Below are 23,317 nucleotides of genomic sequence, written 5' to 3' on the forward strand. Positions count from 1 at the left end.
CGTTCATGTCTCTCACATCATCATCAGTTTAATTTCCCAGGACTGATGGGGGTAACATCTTTTATCACTCCACCTTTCTTTCTCTGACAAAAGACAGAGAAAAAAACAGATTGGCAAATGACTACATAGGATTTAAAGATGCTGCAACAATACAGAAAGACAAAGGCAAAAAATGTCTGAAAAATGAAATGTGAATCTTTACTGGCACCAGGATAGCATGTCCACTGATCTGATGGTTAATCTTTTGTAGACAGTTGCTCTCAAAATGATTCAACCCCCACTGCAAATTAAGTGTATTGGCACTAGGATGCTTGCTAAACACTGAAGGTTTCCATGCCAGAACTCCAAGATGCTCACAACTACTGACCCAAAAGGACCAGAAAAATCAGCTCCAATAAGGTCACATTAAACCACAGAAGTTTTAGAATTCTGTGGTGCAGTGAAATAAACCTGGAACTATTCAGACCAATGCATCAGTGGTGTGTCTGAAAGAAGAAAGAAGCACATGCTAAAAAAAAAGATAAAAGAACTTCCTGCTCACAATAAGGCCTGGTGGTTAGCTGCTTTGCTTCCTCTGGCACTAGAAATGTGCAGCATGTGGAGGCAGGATGGATTCATCAGAGGAGAAAATGTCTCCTCTGTCTGTGAGGAAGCTGAAGCTTGGGCATCATAGAACCTTCCAGAACTGGAGGCTATGGCTCAATAGTGTAAGATTCCTCAGGAACACTGCCAGAAGCTGGTGTCTAGGTATGCATCAAATTTGCAGCAGGTCATAACAACAGAATGGTGCTTTAGGTACTGAAGATGTATGAAGAGGTTGCATTATTTTAAGAATGCAATAGTGATAAAAGTCCACCACTTGAAACATTAGTTGAGCCATTTAAATTTTTCTTGTTTGATTTTTTCACTGGAAAAAAGCTAAAAGTGTGTAAATGTTGCCAGTAAACCTCATTTGAAGTGGTGGTTGAATAATTTTGAGTGCAACTGTGCATACACACAGGTTGATGAAGGAATTATTGAGTGAGTAACATCAATGACCTCGTGATGGGTGTGAAATACTACTGATTTAATCCAGGTCTAAAAGTCCTCTGAATATAGAAACTATTTTTTAAACATTTAGAAACATGATGTAAAAAAAGTGTATTATCATAAAAAATTTATTTTTACAACATGTGATCCAGGAACCGAGTACATTGATTTTATTTCACACTGTTGTCTGTCAGTGTGACTCTGATTTTTACATCTGTACAATAGCACAGACACAAATATGTGTGGATCCCCACCTCCACCGTCTCCAACTACACGGGGAAGATGAGGAAACCGCTGAAGGTGCTAAGTCGACTCTGGTCAAAGATACTTACGAATCACATTTTGTATTTGCACACTAATTTTTTTTCAGAACTGCACTACCGCACTGAGAACAGCATTACCTCACTTTATTGCCTTTTTAAGAACTGCACTACCTCACCTTTATTGCCTTATTGCTCTTATTTTTATTTTATTTGTATTTTATTTTATTTCAATTTTTTGTCAATTCTCATTTTACTTACTGTGTGACATTCAGAGTGGAGGGCAAAGTAAGAATTTCATTGTACAGGGAAAAATGCGTTCTGTGCATATGACAATAAACACTTTGAATCTTGAATCTTGAATACTTTGGATGCGCCAGAGAACCACCTAAACTTGGTCGCCCTCCTCCAGGACCAGCGTCATGCTATTGGAGTCGGAGCTGATGTGACCTACTGCGTTGTAGATGGCGAACACGTTCACCCCGTTTTTCAGCACTGCTGCGTTCAAGGACTTTCAGTTTTCAACGCTGCCCGTGAACTGTATCTACCTGCGAAGACGCCTGCAGACAGAGAACAAGGACAAACAGCTCTTGATTAAACTGTTGGGATGAAAAATCTAAGAACAGGAAATGAGTTCAGTCAGACACCAAAACAGGAATCAACAAAATTAATGCTTTTGAATAACTTATAGCTTTCTCCTTCTCTCATGTTAATATTTTTCTGCAGCCACAAGACAGATGTGCATCTCTATATGATAAGCTCAACTGATGACTGCTACACAGTCTCCTGATGATTACGTCTAATCTGAAGGACTCTATGGTCTTTGAAATTCAGACACTGAGTAATTCATGATTGTTTGTGACTCCTGGACTGAATTAAGTCTGTTTAAACAACATGAAGGTTGTTGGACTTTGATCATTACATTAATGCTTCCAACTAACACAAAGGATTATTTACAGACTAGGTTTCCCCCTCCAACCCAGGACAGCTGTGCAAGGGAGGAAGTATTATCAAGTATAGTCTTGACTTTATTCTGTTAAATGCCTTAAGATTAAGTTTTTGTGAAATGGTGCTATATAAATAAAGTCGAATTGAATTCAATCAAATTATTCTTCACTGTGGTAAAGGTTTGAAGTATAATTTTGAAAATGTAATTAAATCTTTGAAAGTGATGGTGGGACCTGTGGTGACAGCCTCAGCTCTACTTCGTTAACTTGATCAAGGCCCCATATGACAGCTTTCCAGTTCTGGTCAACTTGTCCCAGTGGCTCAGGTCAGAGGAGAATGGTAATCTAAGAGAACAGGGATTCTCACCAGCTGCAAAACCACCTTGGGCCAAGGGACAATACAGGTGTAAAACTGAGCTGACAAGAGTCCATGAGAATCAAGCAAATGTCGACCCAAAAGGTCCAGAAGTGGCAGGTCATTCTATGTGTATCCAGAACTGAGCAGATTTCCAAAGGACCGGCTGCCCTCCTAGTCCTGGTCCCTGAGAAGGTGAGCCAAAAAAAACTATAAAAAAACAACAAGCTTCCTCAGAGATACAAGGAGCTAAGCAGAAGATGGTTCATTGAGATCTAAGGGATCTGGTTAAGAAGAAAGGTTTGCACCAGCAGAAAGGAGGAAGCAGCAGGAACAACAGCTCCCTGTGCTTGTAAGCAAACGTTATTACAGCAGGGGGTTCACTGATATTTAACACACCAAGGAGTAAAAGTCCCTTTCAGCTTCAATTCAAAGTTAGACCTACAAGACTGGTGATGAAACATGACTACACAGATTCAGAGACACTGTAACAATGAAATGTATGAAAAAAATAATACATTGATTATGGAAGACATACATCCGTTACTATTATTGGTTAGTTCAGATTAAGATGTTCTGTAAATGTTTTTTTCTGTAGTGCAGCAAAATACAGCGGGATGACAATACTTGATCTGACAGCACAATGAACAAAAGGTTCAGAGGTTGAAATCCTCAAACCACCGGTGCCTCTATAATAATTGAAGGAATGATCCAGCTCTCTCACAGCCAGGTCCATCAGACTAACCAGAATTCCAGCTGACTGCAGCTCGCTTTAATCCCATCAGGGAAAGATTAGATCATCCATCGTCTCCTGAACTGCCCTCTGTTTTATCAGTCCATCAGATCGAATCATGACTGTAAGTCTGCTGGTTTTACTCCCTGGAGCTGTGTTGTTTCTATAATCTCACATCAGAGAGTTAATCAGGTTCCCAGCTTAGGCTCAACCTCAACTTCTATCATTTCCTTCTTTTTAAGGTGGCGCATGGAGCTTGTCATTATGAAATATTAAAAGGTTTGGGTGTGTAGACATCAGTAATCAAAACTTTTAACACTTTATGTTCAGCCGATAATACTTCAGAGCTGTTAACTTTCTTTTCATGACCTTTAGCAGTAAGACAGTACATTTTAACTTTGAAAGTTTGAAGTACTTTTACCACAGTAATAAACAAACTTTAAACACAACATAGACAAAATTAGTAATTGATTTATAATTTATGCTTTGTGTAATGTGTATCTCCATAATAACAGACCTTTCAGTGTAGGAATGAGTTCCTCTGGGCTCCGTGTGGTCTTCAGGTGTGACCCTCACCAGGTCATGAAACACATTGTTTAATCTTATGGTTCCTCCTGGTGGACAAAGAAGCAACTGCAAAATGTAATCCAATACATGACAGAGAAGACATGTTAGGACAATAACAACAGTAACAAAAGTACAGGTAATTTACATTAAACATTTGTATTTAGATGATATCAAAGTGATACTGTGGTTTATTTTTAATAAGTGCAGGACAGAGGTAGAAGTAGTCTAGTGTTACCACAATGTAGTAGTGCAGTCTACAAAGTAACTCGAGCTGCCAAATAAATGTAGTGGAGTGAAAGAAATAAATTGAAACAATCAAGTAAATTATTTACAGTCATTACAGTACTTAATGTACTTTATTACTTACCACCACTGAGACAAGCAGGAGCAGTAGCAGGAAGCTAATTTTTAAAATAAAAGTACACTTAACCTTCTGTGTATTTATACTTTTTAACTGGAAAGAACCTATATTTAATCTAAAAACATAGAACAAAAAGGATAAAATGTGTAAAGAGTCAGAGACATTTCTTCCCAAACAGATTTACTTGGTTTATTAAGAGCTTAAGAAAGGCAGTTTATCCCAGACATCAGCATGTTGTTTTCCAAAACCCACAAACTGAATGCAAGCGAGAACAAAAAAGCTGCACAGCAACAAAACACCTGAACACACAATAAAACGCCAAACAACTCGAAAGATGAGCTACCCTTAAAAAAAAAAAAAGGGTGGGGGGTGGGGAGGTACATTCCAACTTTTCTTTCCAGAAACGTCATGATGTACCAGGTTGTGTGGGGATTTCATTACATTTGCATGTTTAATTCCTGGAGCAGAAACTGATACTGATCAACAGAAAGACTAAAGTCTAGCCATCAGGTCTAGCTGGGATTGCTTTTAAGCGGGTTCTAGTCAGAAAAGAACTGAACAGGAGGGTTTTGGACTGATTTGGATTAGAATGAAAAGGTGTTAGATTGGTATCAAACCAATGTTTGGTAGGTAGTTAAGTCCTTTCAGTCATAATTGAACTAGCTGGGTCAGCACTCAACTGGCTTCAGGCAGATATGAACTAGACTGTTGGTTTTAAATCTGTTTGAACCAATAATGTAATAAACTTTCCTGGATAATATTTACATTTACTTTAAAACTGGATACCACTTAGTACTGAACTGGTTTGGTCCTAAATGTTGCTCGGGGGATGGTAAATTAAACTAGGTCAAATTAATAATAAATTTGATGAAAAAACTGACTGGTGCTGAACTGTGTCTAGTTAGTTGTGATTTGGTTTGTTTGGCTCAAAGGTTTAAAGAAATCTGTGAAACTACCCTGGGTTTTATTTAACTGATTAAAAGACCAAAGCATGGTTTCCACTGGACTTGGACAGACTTTAACTAGGTCTATGTACATGTTACACAATACGTACTACAAAATGTGGTGTGTATTTAGCTGAACAACATGTGCAAGTAAAAAAATAAAACTCTGTCGAACAAGAACATGTTAAGGGGGTTTGAATAAACAGGACCAGAAAGCATTAACTGGTTTTTAGTTTGATTCTAAACTGTTTGAGTTTGTTCCTGGTTACATTTCATTATAAAAGGTGTTTGAGACTGTTGTAGTTCAGTCAAAATTAGCTGCAAGAGAGTTCACAGAAAGTTGGACTACACGTGAAAATTTAATTCAAACAACAAACAGCTTCTGCCTCAAGACACTGATTGTCCAAATAATTGTCCAAGCAAGTCGACATTCACTGCCACTGATTTTCTGAATCTACAGTAACCTAAACCTGAAAACACCGAAAACATGTTTCCCAATAAAAACACCAACACTGCCGGTGTGGAGGTGCAGATAATGAACAGGACAAACGAAGTTGATAAAACCAGTGTGCCCTGGTTCTGAACCGTGTTTAATAATAATAATAATAATAATAATAATAATAACAACAATAATAATAACATTTATCCATTATCAGCGTTAGACTGGTTATTGAGTTGGTTTTGAGCTGGTTAGTGTTGGACATTAGTCTTCCAACTAGTTACTGTTTGATTATGGTAAACCAGTTTAGTTTGCAACTGATGGTCTGTTTTGTTTGGCTGTGAGGCCCAGGACTGGTTTAGAAGTGGCCTTCAACCTATTTAGAGTTCATTCTAAACTATGGTTTGAGTTTTGGATTCAGGCTAATTTAGACCTGCTTTAGATGCGTTCTGATATAATTTTGAATCATTCTGATTGGGTTTCAGTTATTTCAGAAGCGAGACAGTTTAGTTTGCACTGGGTCACTGTAACCTGGTTTTGGTTGGGTTCAGATTAGTATGAAACTAGTTTAAGTGAATTGGTTGTGAACATCTTAGGATTGTCCTAAACTTCGAGGTGATCAGAGTTATTTTATTATGGTTCAGACTGGTTTCAAATTGGATTAGGCTGGATCTAAAGAGTTGCAATGGTTGCAATCTTCAAGTCAGTTGGGGTCATTTTAGCACCAGCTCAGACTGCGGATTAAATGGTCTGGGTTGGTTGAGTGCTTATTTAAGATGATATATATTTCATTCAAACTGATTTTTAATGGTTAGGTTGATTATGAACAGTTGTCTTTAACTTGTTCTGATCCTTTGTGGTGTGGTTTTGAGCATATTGACAGTCATAAACAACCGGAGCACAACTGCAGCCAGAACAACTTTACATGACTTGTAAGGCATTTGAGTAAATACAGCAAGTTAATGCTGAACTTCTAGTGTTTTGTTACTGAATTTTAATAATCTTTCATTTTCAGATTCACATTGAAACACACCAATTGTGCATCGTTGTTACAGTAAAGGCACCAATCACAGAGCATGGTGGAAACGAGTGAATGTAAAGCTGAACACTAATGAAAGAAAAGGTAAATCTGCTTTCAAACTTGCAAAGCAATCAAAAAACAAAATTCAGTCTTCTTCTATTGACTGTGCTCACTGTACAACATGAAAAACTCTACGTGTTTCAAACACTTTAGTATTCTGGGAAATAATCTGACATCAAAGCTAGAAAATGTTGACCCGAACCTCGAGGCACCGCAGCCCTCTGAAACGCTGACAGACACTTTAAGAGGCAGCTCACTCCACAAAGAGGCTCTACCGGTCCACTTCTCATGGTGCTACTGCCTGCATTCACCAAACTAAGTTTAGCATTGGTAACAGACTATGTTTTTTGACTCTGATGTCTGTTTGATGTGGACACAATTAAAGATCAGAACCCACAGGGACTGGTTGTTTTCCACAGCACTCTGAGAAAACACTAAAATCTTCCACAGTTCAGTGCCGGTCTTCTCGAGTTCACACTGGAAGCAACACAACTGTGGACCAGTCAGGTGGACAAGGCATGGCATACGTTTGTGAGTCAGACACAAGTCAAAACAAGTCATAATTAGTTGATTCCAGATACGGTGAGAACTTTCACCTGAAAACTTAACTTTGGTGCATTTTTATGCTAAATTAATTTGTCTAATCACGGATTAATTTTTTGAAAATTAGTCTCTAACAATTTTATAATTGATCCAAACTACTATTTTGTTATAGTCATTCATTTCTTTTGGGTTCTGGACAGATTAACAAGTCATTTTAAATCGGAACTAGAGTTGGACATCTGTTCCGGTTGGATCCAATAACCTGCAATGTAACCTTAATATTCAAAAATAATAATTCACATCTCTTTAGCCATTTATCTGGTTAGCTATGAAGTCCACCAAGGCTGTGGATGGTTGGCTGATTTTGCAGAAACAACTTGAGTGTTTTCTGCCCAATGCGATTTCACAACAGTAGTTGATATTAAGATTTATCTGACAAATGACCAGAGAAAACGTCTCCTAACTAATGTACTGCTTATATTTCTGAGCCCACCTGGTGTATTGTACCTTAGTGCAAAGCTGCACACTGATACGCAGTGCGAGCGATCACCAATGCTGCTCACAGTGCGAACACCCGTTTAGGTTATGCATATGTCTTAAAAGTGCAGATTAAAAAGTTGTCTTTTTGGTGTTCAAGTGCATTTGTTCTCACATTTATGGCTTTTTAGTAACATACTAGTATAAATGCAGTGGATGGTTTGGATCGGTACTACAGTCTCTTGGTATGCTTCGAGTTATAGTGGCTCCTCATGTCCTTACGGAGGCGGAACTTCTCTCCACAGACACCACAAATGTACAGGTGGACATCCATATGTTTCTCCAGCTGCTCTCCACCAGGGAAGATCTGAAAACACACCTGGCAGATGGTTTCCCCAGCTGACAGGTGGGAAATCATGTGTCGAACATGGTCGTGTTTGAGGAAGGTTCCCTGATCGCAGACTGGGCATACGTAGCGTGCCATGCCTTTATGCATGTCGGTGTGCAGCCTGAGTTGGCGTTCCCGCAGGAACTGCTTCCCGCATGTCTGGCAGGTGAACTGCTTCTCCTTGGTATGGACGGTGTAGTGCTCCCGCAGGTGGCATCGCTGGTAGAAACCTTTGCCACAGATGCTGCAAAAGTGTTTGCGGCGGTGATCGGGTTCACCACCCTCCTCCAGCAGCACCGGGCGGAAGAGCTCCTGGTCATGGCAGGACAAAGCGTGCTCCAGCGCCAGGCTCTCATTCTGGAATAGCAAACCACAATGAGGACAGGCCAGGTCGACTGATTCCAGCAGGCCCTCCTCCATTCCCTGCGTGTCCTCCAGCAGGGACACCTCGTCCTCCCCGTGGGAGTCAGATTCACCACCATGGGATTCACCGCAGCGCTCTGCATGCTCCTGGAGCTGCCGGCCTTTGATCAGCACCTGGCCGCACCGTCCACAGGCACATATATGGCCCATGTGGTTGGACAAGTAGTGGGCAGACTTATTGTCCTCTGTTAAAAGAGCACCACACAGTTCACAGGGGACACAGTCTGTGTCCGGCTTCTCATCTTTGACCTTTCGAAGCTTTGTTGGAATTCCTGAGTCATCACTGCTGGACATGTGGGTTTCAAAAGGCTCATTGCTGTTCTCCATACCTGAGACACCGGGCTCTGGTTCACGGTCTGACTCCCTTTTCTCAGTCAGCAACTCTTTACGTGCGGTGTCATTAAACCGAGTGGTAGAGTCTTTGGTGATGTGCTCACCAACCCGAACCACCTCAATCTCAGGGAACATGCTTTCTTCAGGTTCAGTCTTTATAGAGAGACTTCTTGTTGACCCAGGTTCGCTGTCTGTCCCAGCTGCCACTGACCTGATGGTGAGGTCAGAGTTCCCCTTGCCCTCAGTCCAGTCGTCCTCACCTTTACAGATGACCCTGTGTTCCTCTGTGCTTTCAGAGGCAGAGCTCTCAGCTTTACTCGAGTCATTGTCCCCTTCGACGTTGCCTCTTGGTGGGTGGTAGGCTTTCCGGTTGGTGCAAGTTAAGATGTGTTCGATTAGGAGCTTCTCGCAGCTGAAGACAAATCCACAGTCATCACAGGTGTAGGTACGGCCGAACCGAGGACGATCTTTGAGAGCCGAACTCCTGCCACCGGCCCTCTTCCTCAAATCACATGGCTGCTCAACTGCTCCATCCACAACTGGTGGTGCCACTATCAGAGGAGTGTTCACCACCTCCTCTGCCACCACTGGCCTGGCTACTGTGGCCGCAGCAGCTGGACGTCCAGCGCTGCTGCTGCTGGCAGCTTTCGGTAAACGCTCCACTTCTGGTGCAGGGGTCTTTTGCTGCTCATACATGCGAACTCCAAACATCATCTTTCCACCAATAACGCCGGTGGAGGAACTTGAGGAGGAGGAGGAGGCTGAGGAGGATGGCGTGAGGTTGGAACTCCTGATGTCCCTGAGATCCTCTAGTGAGTCGGGGATATAGTACATCTGCAGGTATGCCATGGAGGCCTTGAGCTCCTCGAACTCATAACTCCCCACGACGATGCGTCCAAGGTACATAAGCTGCAGGATAAGATCAAAGCACTCTGCACTGATCTGCATGTTGCTGAGGTCCAGACGACCCGCCCCCTGCTGGTCCCGGATAAACATCATCCTGAAGTAGGAGCTGCAGGCCGCCAGGACGGCCTTGTGCGCCCTGAAGTAGATGTCTCCAATGGCAATGAGACAGTCGCACAGGAAGCCCCACTCCCGCTGATTGTTGAGCTGTTGGAGGACGTGGTCGCTGTGGCTTGGCCTCGCCATTGCCCTGCAGAAAGAGAAGAAATGTAAACTGCTGCATTTTTTATGCTATGAGGTTTGTCTTTGTGGTCAGGTTTTATTGCGTTGCAGAGTATTTCACAACATGTAGTCGGTTGTACTCAATGAGGAAGAACCAGCTCTCTGCCTTGTTATGACTCATCAAGATCAGACCTGAATAATTAAGAGATCCGACTACAGTCATTTAGATACTATTTCATCACGTTCCCATATAAAAAAAAAGAAAAAAAAACCTCTCCCTCAGATGTGAGGGGAATTGCAAAAACTCAGCCCACAAGTCCATGTGTTTTTATACACCAAAAGGTTTGTTTGTCCAGAAACTGCAGACAGTGCATATTTGTTTATATTTAATTTTTATTCCAACCAAAATTCACAGGATTTAAACAGAAGGCTAACATATACCTGAACCATTTTACAGCTATCGGAATAACTACATTAAACATCATACCATCACCAACACAAATCTCCTGTAACTAAAACAAGGAAAAGATTTGTAATGAGATTAACAGAAACAACAAACTGTGAAACTACAAGGTGATATCCAGACAATAGGTGTATTTGCTGTGCAACATCCTGCAGAGAATAAAAACCACTCATCTCCTAAGATTTGATTGTGTGAAATGATAAACACACACATACTGTACACCTACTGCTATTATGTATTGTAAACTACTTTACTGAACTCTGGACTGTGACACAGACCTGAATCCAAACTTTTTACGTTAATCTGACAGTAATTTAAAGAATAAAGAACTGACTCATGACAGTTTGATGTTCACATCTGAGAGGTTTCAGAGTCAGTTTTCATAGGAGGAAAAATTTGTCAGTTTTACTGTTGATTTTATTGTCTCTGTATAATGGACCCACTGCAAAAAACAAACAAATCTCAAAGTAAAATCAAATTCAATTAGAATAGGAGAATATTGAAAATACTGATTCAAAGCTGAGTATATTCAGTAAACGAACTGGTTTAATGTTTGCTTTATGCAATTTTCACATTACAGTATCAAATATTTTTAGGTTCGAGCTTCTCAACTGTGATGCTCTGTATAACTGTATCTCATTTTTTTATAAATCATTTGAAGAGGACATAAATATGCTAATTTTCATCAGTGATTACTGATTAATCCTCAAAATATTTACAGGATCACGTAATGAATGTATCGATTATTATTATAATAATGAGTTTTTTTGTCCTTTCGGCTTATCCCGTGACTTCAGGGTCGCCAGAGCGGATCATTGTCTGCATGTTGATTTTTACGCCGGATGCCCTTCCTGACGCAACCCTCCCCAATTTCTACCTTGGACCGGCACTGCACAGCTGGGGAGGGGAATGGGAGGTTCAGTGTCTTGCCAAGAGACACTTCGACATTTAGCCAGGGCCAGGGATCGAACCACTGACCCTGTGGTCCTTGGACGACTTCCTTTACCAACTGAGCTACTTTGTGTCATTAACAGTCCAAACCACAGCATAATTAAATTATTCTCATTTAAGACAAAACAAACAAACAAAAAAAGAAGCTAATTATCATGTTTCAGGGAACAAGAAACCATCGATTTCTGGATGAACTCAGAGATTTATTTAATTAGTTGCCAATTTATTTTCCTTTCTTTCTGTTGACTAATTGATAAGTTGTTGCAGCTGTCCATTAAAAGATCTGCATATCCACAGACACATCTACTCTGACACTGGACCTTTTCAGACAGAGATACTGATAATTTCCCATTAAATATGAAGATTAATTTACACTAAAATTTAACTAAAGAGCACCATGTCGTCAACAACAGCTGAGATCCAGGATGTTTAATGTGGCTTCAATTGTATCCAAAGACACAGGTCAGAAATTTGAAGTGGCGGATGAACAAGGATGTTGATGAGATTTTACAATGTGTTAGTGATTTTGATCACAGATCCAGAATACTCTGTACCTGTACGTTAAAGGAGAACCGGAGATGAATGAAATATCATAAAGCTCCACAGAAGTAACAGTTTAGGGTCAGGGTAAGGGTGGGGCCAGGTTAAACATAATACAAGACTAATGGTGTAAGAAAAAGTAGCTGGTGTCTTGACTTTCACTGCCTTAATCTAAACACCTGCATGTAATCCTCAGAGTTTCTCATGGCAGCAGGCTCAATCTTTGGCTGTAAGAATCAACACAAGTCTAAACCATGTCAGAATCAGTTTCTCTTACAACATTTCAAGGAGACCCACCAGGTGGGAGCTGACAGAAATAACAAGTCAACAAAACATCACAGCAGTTTTTTTGCATTTACGGAGACTCTGTTTTTTTAGGATCCCACTTTGAAGAGGAAGTGAAAAAATGGACGATGACAAGGGAAAGGTCAAGAAACGTGTGGTAACTGATGTGAGGTGAGACATCACACTGATAGTTCACTATAAGCAGGTTTTTTAGACAGCGAAGCAGGTTTGATGTTTACAACAGACACACCTGACCTGAGTGTTGACACCATAATCAGGTAGTTTCCTGACACCTGATCACACTGGTCAGCCCATCACACCTGCTGACACCTGATCTAAGAAAATTATCTTCATCATCAGTCACAAACTGGGAAATATAACAGAGTAAGTACTCAGGTTATAGATCAAAAATTAACTGGTAAATTAGAGACGGCGTATCTTTAATTTGAGGCACCACAGACAAACATATATAGATACAATAACTGAATCTCTTTCATAAATAATGAGAAACATTAGACTCTTTTCGCTCAATCACAATAAAACATGTGTAGCAGACACATAACAGTTACCCCAGCGTCAGTTTTCTATTCTGCTGCTCTCCAGGTTTATTTTACAAATGTCTTCATCAACTTACATGTTCATTATTTTCATAACAAGTGTTCAATGAAATGGATTTGATCTTTTAGAGAAATTTATGCTTGAAAAATGACACAAACCCTGTAACTCTGAATCCAGATTTAATACATTATTATTACGTCTTGGCCTGAATTTGTCACATGTGAACCTGATTTTATCGCCTGACTACCTGGATTTTCCCTATACAGTAAGAGATCGCAGGTATAATTTGAGAGTTGTAAAAGTCGCAGAAATTAATTGTTAAAGCAGTGGGACAGCTGTTAACATTTACAGGAAAAATGACTTCAAACTGCTCTGAAACATCACAAAAACTTAAAGTTCAACATTAGAAAACCTCATGAGCAGGAATTTTATAGTTAAATAATCTGTTTACTGTAGTTGGAAGTTTGTGGTATTTTCTGATAAAGTCACCAGACTCTGTTGATAAAATGTGTAAAATAAGAATCTTCCAGGCACTGCGAGTCCCTTTGCTGTCAGCTCACCGTTCGCCCCCGCGGGGCCGCTGAGGGCATGCGGGGGCACATTCACGCATTCGCGCTACTATGAGTCACCGAGAATCCGCCGTTAGAAAGCCCATAAAGGGAGAAGCGGAGAGAGCTGAGGAGAGGCTGTTCACAGCCGAGAGAAGGGAGAGGCCGAGCTAAAATGGAGATTACAGCTCCGCGGCGGCTAGCTGCACCAAGCTAGCTGCAGTTAGTATCCACTGGACCGGAAGTTCGACAGGATCCGCCTCCAAAATAAAACTGATAAAACTGCGCATGTAACAATACGGATTAAAAAAATGATGTTTGAAGTCTTAGGAAAACGGAAAATACAGAACATTAACTCTATTGAAGATCATATCGTTTCTATTATGTGCACATTCATTTATAACTCATCGAGATCTGTTGAGCTTTTAACATCACTATCTCGACTTTTATATTGAAAAGCCACTTCGGATGCGCTACTTCCAAATGCTGCCTCTTGGCATTCAGTGGTATCTCTCCCGCAAACAGCCCCGCCACCCCCGCACTGCCACCCGCATTCAGCTAGCACCGACAGCAGCAGGCCGCGGGGATTTTTCGTGCAGTTCCCACGGGCAGGAGGCTCAGAGGGCCGTACAGAAAGACGTCAGCTTACCGTGAGTACCGGAGGCCGGCGGAGGAGCTGCTACAGTCGGCGGCGGGTGTATGGATGTGTACCCGGGGCTCCGGAGGTTTGGTGTCCGGAGCTCTGTTGCGTTCAGGCGGAAAGTTGAGACGAAGGAGAAGCCCCTTCTTCTTCTTCTCCTCCTGCAGGATGAAAAGACTTCCGCACAGCCCGCCGCTCCGGCAAGCCAGCGAAGAAGAAATAAAGGACTTCCGGTCAAAAAGTAAAACTAAAGTACAACTGTTTTGTTTCCCTGGATTTTTTTTCTACTTGTTTGAATAAAGACAAGAAAAAAGTTTTTAAAAAGTAAAAAAAAAAAAAAAAAGGACAAATGACACACATGTACAAAACTGTAAACACAGACCGAAACTTACTTTCTGCAGCTGAATGTTTAAATACTGTGTGTGTCTTATGTATATTTTTTAAATAATCTACTTGGTTTTAACATTTTATTGCTACATTAAATGTAAACAAACTTCAATCTTGAAGGGAATGGTTTATTTTACTACATTTTAAATTATGCCAATATGACTATTATTTTGAAAATCGTACTTGAAACGTTCGTGTGTATTTTTTTGTTTAACTTGACGTCCATCAGAGAGGAGGAAGCAGCGAAGAGGTCTCACTCTGAGGGACAAAATATCAGACTTTGAGCAGAGGTTTAAAGAATCGGTAGCATCTCACTCTGTCCCATTTCAGCCAAGAGTGTAGGACTGACAGTAGGGACTTTGAATGTTGGGACTATGGCAGGGAAGGCCAGAGAGTTGGTTGACATAATGCAATGAAGGAAGCTGATAATACTGTGTGTCCAGGAGACCAGGTGGATAGGTAGCAAGGCTAGAAGCGAAGGAGCAGGGTGTTTTACCATGGGTCAGATAGGAAGAGAAATGTAGTAAGAGTTATCCTGAAAGAGGAGTTTGAGAGGAATGTACTAGAGATGAAAAGAGTATCAGACAGGATGATGAGTCTGAAGCTGGAAGTTGAAGGGGTGATGTTCAATGTTGTGAGTGGTTATGCCCCACAGGTAAGATGTGAGTTAGAAGAGAAGGAGAAATTCTGGAGTGAGTTAGATAAAGTGATTCAGAGCATCCCCAGAGGTGAGAGAGTGGTGATTGGTGCTGATTTCAATGGACATGTAGGTGAAGGGAACAGAGGTGATGCGAATGTGATGGAAAGGTTTGGTCTTCAGGACAGGAATGCAGAAGGACAGATGGTGGTAGACTTAGCAAAAAGGATGGAAATGGCTGTAGTGAAGACTTTGTTCCACAAGAGGCAGGAACATAGGGTGACATATACGAGGAGAGGTAGAAACACTCAGGGGGACTATATCTTGTGTCATCATGTAATCTGAAAGAGATTAGTGACTGCAAAGTATTGCTGGAGCTGTGGTATTGTATGAGGAAGTCTGGAGTGGCAGAGAACTATGTCTCCATGGACTATAATGTTTGCAGATGACATTGTGATCTGTAGCAGGAGCAGGGAGCAGGTGGAGGAAAATCTAGAAAGGCGGAGGTCTGCTCTGGAAAGTAGAGGAATGAAGGTTAGCGTGTGAATGAAAGGGAACCAGGTGGTATGGTGAGGTTACAGGGAGCAGAGGTGAAGATCTTGCAGGACATTAAGTACTTAGGGTCAACGGTTCAGAGCAACGGAGAGTGTGGAAAAGAGGTGAAGAGGCGAGTGGAAGCAGGTTGGAACGGGTGGAGAAAAGTGTCAGGTGTGTTGTGTGATAAAAGAGTATCAGCGAGAATGAAAGGAAAGGTGTTCAAGACGGTGGTGAGACCAGCGATGTGGTTCGGCTCAGAGACAGTGGGACTGAAGAAAAAGGCAGGAGGCAGAGCTGGAGGTAGCAGAGCTTAAGATGCTGAGGTTCTCTTTGGGAGTGATGAGGATGGACAGGATCAGGAATGAGGAGATCAGAGGGACAGCTCATGTTAGATGGGTCAGAGAGGCCAGATTGAAGTTGTTTGGACATATTCAGAGAAGAGACGGTGAATATATCAGTAGAAGGATGCTGAGGTTGGAGCTGTCAGGCAGGAGGTCTAGAGGAAGACCAAAGAGGAGATTTATGGATGTAGTGAGAGAGGACATGAAATTAGTTGATGTGAGAGAAGAGGATGCAGAGGATAGAGTTAGATGGAGGCACAGCCCAAAGGAAAAGAAGAAGATAGAAACCGAGTGTTTTGTATGTTGGTAAGATATGACTTTTCCAGGAATATTGTTTGATTCTTCTGAATCCGGTATACAGTTTGTTAGAAATTAGGATTTTTTCAGTATGTTTAATCTGCTGTGAGACTGAGGGAAAGGTTATTGTAGTTTCTCTCCTCCCTAATATTTTAACTAATGATTTTAATTTAAATTATATATTTTTGTGTCATATTTCCTTTTTCCCCACAGTAAATATTAGACGTTTATTTAATTTATTTAGGCGCCTTTAAATGTGCTTATGAACTAATAAAGCCCCATCCATTATTAATAAGATGTCGGATCACGTGACAGAACCCTTTGACCCGTCCTCTCGCGAGACTTGACGCGGCTTTGTGCGAGATCCTCTCTGCAGCAACAAATCGGCACCGGATCCGGAGACAATCTGCACATTTCTGCGGTAAGAGCCTGATTAACAACCGCGGGCACAGCGCGCGTGCACGGCGCACACAAACAGAGGCGGGGTGGAGGGGTGGAGGGGCTAGCGCACGCGCAACTGCTCGTGTAGGCGACAGAAGACGTGCGTGCTGCTGAATGTGGATGAAACAGAGGATGGAGGAGGCTGCAGTCTGGCGCGCGCGACATGCTCGCGCGGAGCGGTGGTGCTGTTTTGGTTGCGCGGGTGTCCGGTTCCCTGTGAGTTCAGATCCGAGTCGTATTCTGAAGACCCCGAAGCTCTTCCCCTCCAAATACCCCCTCTCACCCCACCTCCCATGTGCGTGTTGCTGCTGCAGTTGCATGTGACGTGACCTTCAGTGAGGTCAGAGGTCAGGCTGTGACCTCACCTGTGCAGGTGCTGCTGACATGACGTTAGAGCATTTAATAATGAGATTGGTTTGAGCCGTGACTAAAACTAAGTAAACACTTTCTATTCACTGATCAAGTCATCAGTTGTTAAGGAAGATCAGATCAATAAATTCACTGCTGATTCTCATCTCTGTTCTGGGGGGGTGGGGGGCATATTTATGTTCACATACTACTGCTTTTCAGTACTACTACTACATTTAAATACTTGGAGATGGTACTGATAATATTACAGTATTTATAGTGTTTTATCACAGTTTCTGTGGCTGTGGAGAAAAACTTCAAAACAAAAGTTTTATTGTAGTTGTACACAGTACAAATGAGTAAATCTGTTCAGGTTTCATCTAATAACTACTTGAGTAAATATTTACTGTCACTGGGGAAAGTTTAAACATTTGAATTTATCTTCACATTTTTCAGATTTTTTCTGCTGATGAAAATACATCAAAGGAACATTTTTCTCTGTTTTTCACATTTAGACTACTTTAGACCAGGTCCACATCAAAGCCCACTGACTTGTCAAATCTGGTCTAAATCATCAACATAGTCTTGAGCAGTGTCTCTAAAATATTACATACCCCATTGATAACAGTGAGGAGCATAAAATAGAAAACCAGTGCTCTGTATTGTAACTTAATTTTCTCCTTAAGTTTCCTAAAGCGGCTGCAGCTTCATCTCATTCTGGACCAGAGAGTTCCTGTATCTTCTGAAAGTGGTCTACATGTGCAAGAATTTTTAAGGACCTGTTCATGCAGCATCATGCTCATAAAAAGCTGCACTCAGACTTCCATCAGTTACGTGTTCTTGGTGCAGCCTTACAGGTGTAACTGCACCCTATTACACAGTAACAGGCTCCACCTGGAGGTGTAACCAGGTACTGCAGATAACGACATCCTCTCAATGATTTCAGCAGCGCATTAGTTGATCTTTGACACCTCTGATCTCTCTTCTGTGTTCACCACATAAAAAGTGAATGTAGGTTTAGCTCCTATCCCATGTGTCTGGTTTCTTGCAGACAGGGTCAGTTTCTGGGGGGTCATGGAGGTATCGTCCCACAGCCTCTTCCTGCTGCAGCAGCTCAACATCCAGAGAGAGTTTGGCTTCCTGTGCGATTGCACCGTTGCCATCGGGAACGTCTACTTTAAAGCTCATCGAGCCGTTCTGGCCGCCTTTTCCAACTACTTCAAGATGATCTTCATCCACCAGTCCAGGTAAAGGGGGGTGGCGTAGACACAATTACATGAACACACTAAGCTACAGAAGGTTGTTTAGTAGTTTTTCTTTAGAATTGTTGGCATGAAGTAGGGGGCCTGGTGGATCAGTGGGGCATTGGTTTGGGATGCAGAAGGCAGCGGGTTTGAATCCCATCCCACCAGTGCACCCCGTCCAGCCACCAAGAGCCACCTTGGTGCCAGCCCCGTGCCCGGATAAAAAAAGGTAGGGTTGTGGCAGGAAGGCCATCTCGCATAAAAACTCATGCAAAATGAACGTGTGGAACACGATCTGCTGTGGCGACCCCTGAAGGGACAAGACAAAAGCCCTTGATCTTTTGTTGGCCATGAAGTAGTGAACGTGAACACTAACCTGTAGTAAGCACATAACACAAATCTCATCATGTAAAGTCAACATTTATAAATCTTTTAGCATTTTCTCTATTGCTGCAGATATTTGGTGTAATACATGCTCAGGTATACTAAAAGTCCAGATACAGGCGACCCCATTCATCAAAGGAGAAAAAACAACATATACTGAGGGAAATCATCCAGAAAACTTTGAACCAAAAGCCAAGCCACGTTCAACATTTTTAAAGATGACACTGTGTTGCAGGACATCCTGACCGTCTCATGTTTCTCTGTCCTCAGTGAGTGTATAAAGATCCAGCCCACCGACATTCAGCCAGACGTCTTTAGCTACCTGCTTCACATCATGTACACTGGCATGTGTCCCAAACAGCCGGTGGACCAGAGCAGGCTGCAGGATGGCATAAAGTTCCTTCATGCCTACCAGCTGTGCAGAAAACCTGGAGAGGGGGCCGCCGACACCGCCACCGATGTGGTCCGCATGTCCAACCTGTATGGCATCCAGATCTCGTCCCAGCTAACCAACAAGGAGGCACCCGGTGTCCCCAAGACCACCACTGTGTCCTGCGGTGCACCGGAGGATGGGCGCTCCTCTGGCAGGGGGTTGCGGTCCCACTCCCAGCTGTCCCTCACTGTTGGATTAGAGGGTGTCCCGTCAGAGCGCCAGGCCTCCATGCTGCGCAACGTCTGCTCCGTGGCATCTGGAGACGACTCAGACATCTCGGCTCGCATCAAGCAGGAGCGGGTGGAGGAGGAGGAGGGGGAGGATGGTGAAGGGGAGGAGGGCCCTGGGGTGGGGTCTCCTTCACAGAGCAGCAGTCCCACTCAGAGCCTACTGTTTAAAGATCGGCCCCTGGTCCTGTTGTGTCCACGCTGCGGAGAGCGCTGCTCCTCCCCTGAGGGCCTCCAGGAGCACCTGTTTAGTCACGCCCTGGACCCCAGCCGCCTGATGGAGGGGTTGTCACAGGGCAGGGAGCTGGACACTGGTGTGGAGGAGGGGCCACCGGGGTCCCAGGAGCAGCTCGATGCAGGGTGTCTGGAAGAGGCACTGAGGCAGAGTCAGGCGCTTGCCAACCAGCTGGCTGCAGAGCTGAGAAGGAGCCGTGGGGGTGGAGGGGGAGGAGGAGGGGGGAGCCCCACGCCCGCCATTCTGCACTCACGCAAACGGAAGATCGCCTGTGCTGTCTGCAGCCTGCGCTTCTCCCACAAGAGTCAATTGCAGGAGCACATGTACACCCACACTGGAAAGCCATCCCGCTATCATCGCTACAACCGCCTCTGCAGCCAGCTCTTCCAGGCCTCCGCTCACTTCTGTGAGGGTGCCGCAGAGCCTGGGGGTGGAGGAGGGGCCTCTGCCGGCACAGCCACGCTCTCTGAGGATGCCAACAGGGACACTCAGGACAACGGCAGCTCCTGCTACTCTCTGGACTCTGAGATCTCCCAGGAGAGCGTTGACGGCGTCCCCGTGGAGTAATGGCATCTAGCGGAGAAATGATGAACGTTTTGTGTCTGTCGTGGTTCTGTTTGTGTCTCTGCTGCTGTTTGCTGGTTCTGTACCTGTGCAGGTGTGTGTCGTGATCACAGTGTTGTGCTGCGGTCGGACTCTGGGCTCCACAGGTTTCAGCTGCAACCATTTGTTCGAAACAAATCAATTTTAAAATCAGTCGTTTTATCTCGTTCCAGTTTTTCCAGTTACTGGTTCTTTAATCGTTTCTGGTTCTTGACTAAGTCTTTGGGACTTACCTCTGGATGTGTTCTTTGTTTCTTTCATTTTTGTAGATGGCAGTTAACTACTGAATAAAAGATTCAGCAGCTGAATCAAAGGTGCGGCTCAAAACCTCATAACACATTGTGTCCTATGTTGATTTCCCATCTCTAGTCTCTAAATGTTTCCAGCAGAGATGTTAAACCACCACAGTCACGTCTGAAACTGTGTGGATGATGCAGAAGAAGAGGACGTGTTAAAACATGGGACTTATCCTTTAATGTGAAGGGACAACATCAGTGACACAAACTGTGACCTGCAGACGGGAGTAGTTTTGCTGGTTGGATTGGGTTTCATGTCCTCTTTAAGACAATCTGATCATTTGATCAAACAACCAATCAATAAATCAAATCAATCAAGTCAGTGTACTCAAACTGTTTCAACAGTAGCAGAATAAACCAGGTTGTGGTTTCTGAGATGGTTTAGGTGAAATTGATCAGAGCTTCAAGCTCAAACCACAACCTGCAACAGCGTCTGTTAAGCTGCTGTTCTCCCTTCGGAGCAAACACCTGGGCAGTTGCTGAGCAGCAGATTTAAAGACACCAGGATGTAGAGCAGAGATTCAGAGCTGAGCAGCTCCTCTCTTCTTCTACTTTCACCTCAGGCTCTTACTTTAAAGGACCATTCCACTGTTTCACCACAGTTTACTTCATGTTTTTCCTGCATGCAGCAGAGAACCTCCACTGTGAACTGTTCCTGAATGCCTCACAGGATAACATCTATCACACTGTTAGTTTGTGAACATAAGGCCCAAAGTTGCACTGACACCAAGAAGAGAGAAAACATATGATTTGTCCGATACTGTAGAAGCTGCAGTCGTCAGGAAGCTTGGAGACCACCTGTTCCCACAGGTCAGGTGGGATGTCATTCACCATTAAATCCTGAGGTCTTTTTCTACACACAAACTGTGAGTGTGAAGAGAGAATTAATTGAAATCCTGATGATGCGTTCTTTTCAGCACCATCAACCAAATCTCTGATACCGATTAATGAGAAATATTGAAGAGAACAGTGTTTGGTTTTAGATTAAGAAACATTTCTGTGAATAAAGCTGAACCTTACTTTGAAGTAACCAATGATACAGTAGGTTAAATCACGGGGAAAAACAGTGGTGTGGTCCTTTAAACATGGAGACTAGTTAATGGATGAAGAGTATACCATTGAGATGTTGTTGATTATTGATCATTGAGCCTGTGCTCGTTCAGTTGTGAGTCGTCATCTTTGTGTTTCACTGTAAAAAAATAAGAAGCTGAGTGATTTATACATAGACGTCCGTTTTTGATGGAAAGGTTTTGTAAATAAATGTCTTTTTCCACCAATCAGAACACGGCTCTTAGATGGAATCTTTAAGCTCAAGATCCATAGACCAGGAGGATTTTGTAATGTTTAAGGATTTTTCTGTTAGTTGTCCCTCAGTTATTTACTAAAAACCACCAAGCTGCTTTTGTTCAGAGCATGAAGGCATCGTATGCACCGACTCTTGTTGTTGATGAGGCTGCCACCAGGTGGTGTTTCAGTTCCTCTCTACCACTGAACAGGGATCAGAGCAAATTTTAGTTCCATATTAGGGAGTTTAGTGCAAACAGAGCCCAGGATATTGTGTGACGCCTTTAAATGCTTCATTAGAACTAAAACAATAATGTTTTCTTTTAATTCACACACATTACAGTATATTGATTCTGTTTGGTATGAGGTCAGAAAATTCATAAAATAAACAAGCAATGATTCATGGGTAAACAAGGTGTAGATGTGCTGATTTGATTCATGGAGCTAAAATATTAACATGTGACAGTGATGGAGATTCAGATGCAGATGTGCATAAAAAAAGAAGCCCACAATTCTCTTTAAAAAAAACTTGGAATTGACAAAAAAATTGGACAAAAACGAAAACAATTACAGTAACGTAACATTGTGTCCTTTAGAGACAATCACTGCAAACAGAGAGACTTCAGGTAAACTGACCCAGTCTGCTGCCTCGGGGTCGGGGGCTGGGGGGGACCCAGTCTCCTAAACCTAAACATTTTTCTGATATTTGCAGCTGAATTCACAGGAACTTGAAGCTGCTTGGAGCACAGTCTTTAACATATTTGTCTATAAGTCCTCAGTTTGTGGACACGGTGAGACACAGCAGAGCAAAGCCTGGTCTATGTTTAAACTGAAGACGTGTCTGATGCTAATGACAGGAAACAGTTTGAAGAATCACTATAATCCATTTATTTTTCAGAAAGCAAAGTCCAATTTAATTTGTCTTAATTCTTTTAAATTTTTTCCAGTTATTTCAGTTAAAATTGTGGCTTCTTCATTTTTCATGGAAAGGTACAAACTATTTCGTCCGTGTCCGTAAAGTGGAGTCAATTTGTTTCTTCAGCTGTGACCTGATGGAGGCAGCAGATGAAACCACACAGACAGCCTACATCATTCTAAATGATGAGACTCAGCACTAATTTCTTTGTGAAGTAAATGTAGATAGAGTAACGCTTCTTCTAACGCTTGTGAAGCGCTTTGGATAAAAGTGCAAAGTGGCCATTTACCATTTTCTCACTAAATATCTTGATAATGAGTGAGTCACAGTGTTAGAGCAGGTTTTATTCTGGGCTGAGGTTTAGAAAACTGCGGCATTAGCACTGACTTGGAAAAGAAACTAACCAGGGTTTTTTGTTCTTCTGCTGATCTGATCTGATTTAATGGGAAATTATTTTACAGCAGGACACAGAAGCTGTGGCTTTGCTGAAGAAAACCTGGAAGTGAAAACACTTGAGTCGTTATAAAATCTGACCCCACCCCTTCATAAAGCAACTAGGAATTGATGAAAGCAAATAAAAGCTTTAAATAACACTTAAAGATGAATATGATATGAATTATGCTTTGTCCTCCTACTGAAGGAGAACTTTGCCTGTAAACCCACATAGTTGGACTTTGTTTGAAGCGAGAACCACAACGGTAGTTGTGATAATCCATT

The 23,317-nt window shown here is 42.5% G+C and overlaps 2 protein-coding genes across 5 annotated transcripts; one reads left to right on the forward strand and one right to left on the reverse strand.

Annotated features, from left to right (window-relative positions):
* Positions 1–4,427: 4,427 nt before the first annotated feature.
* On the reverse strand, positions 4,428–14,405 carry zbtb1 (zinc finger and BTB domain containing 1). Of its 2 annotated transcripts, none has more exons than XM_067481221.1 (2): positions 14,000–14,405; positions 4,428–10,033 (listed from the first exon to the last, which is right to left on the reverse strand). In XM_067481221.1, exon 2 carries the CDS (start codon positions 10,027–10,029, stop codon positions 7,969–7,971), a length of 2,061 nt encoding a protein of 686 aa, XP_067337322.1. In that variant the 5' UTR covers positions 10,030–10,033; positions 14,000–14,405; the 3' UTR covers positions 4,428–7,968. The 2 variants fall into 2 exon arrangements, with proteins under 2 accessions (XP_067337322.1, XP_067337321.1); XM_067481220.1 differs by lacking the exon at positions 14,000–14,405 and adding an exon at positions 13,363–13,623.
* A 2,120-nt stretch (positions 14,406–16,525) lies between these two features.
* On the forward strand, positions 16,526–20,417 carry zbtb25 (zinc finger and BTB domain containing 25). 3 transcript variants are annotated; one of them, XM_067481257.1, is made up of 4 exons: positions 16,526–16,610; positions 17,435–17,888; positions 18,030–18,225; positions 18,877–20,417. In XM_067481257.1, exons 3-4 carry the CDS (start codon positions 18,053–18,055, stop codon positions 20,066–20,068), a joined length of 1,365 nt encoding a protein of 454 aa, XP_067337358.1. In that variant the 5' UTR covers positions 16,526–16,610; positions 17,435–17,888; positions 18,030–18,052; the 3' UTR covers positions 20,069–20,417. The 3 variants fall into 3 exon arrangements, with proteins under 3 accessions (XP_067337358.1, XP_067337359.1, XP_067337360.1); XM_067481258.1 differs by having other exon boundaries at positions 16,539–16,610; positions 17,665–17,888; XM_067481259.1 differs by lacking the exon at positions 17,435–17,888 and having other exon boundaries at positions 16,543–16,610.
* Positions 20,418–23,317: the final 2,900 nt, after the last annotated feature.

The sequence above is a fragment of the Channa argus genome, chromosome 17 (assembly GCF_033026475.1).
Source record: "Channa argus isolate prfri chromosome 17, Channa argus male v1.0, whole genome shotgun sequence".
NCBI classification, from domain to species: Eukaryota; Metazoa; Chordata; class Actinopteri; order Anabantiformes; family Channidae; genus Channa; species Channa argus.

What these genes read in the sequence shown, in the direction of transcription:
- zbtb1 (XM_067481220.1), bottom strand. Translation starts at nt 13,412, where the DNA reads ATGCGTGAATGTGCCCCCGCATGCCCTCAGCGGCCCCGCGGGGGCGAA. An exon ending in CGGCCCCGCGGGGGCGAACG is followed by an intron (nt 10,034 to 13,362) that starts GTGAGCTGACAG and finishes CTCTTTCTGCAG; the next exon opens with GGCAATGGCGAGGCCAAGCC.
- zbtb25 (XM_067481257.1), top strand. Translation starts at nt 18,053, where the DNA reads ATGGAGGTATCGTCCCACAGCCTCTTCCTGCTGCAGCAGCTCAACATC. An exon ending in ATCTTCATCCACCAGTCCAG is followed by an intron (nt 18,226 to 18,876) that starts GTAAAGGGGGGT and finishes CTCTGTCCTCAG; the next exon opens with TGAGTGTATAAAGATCCAGC.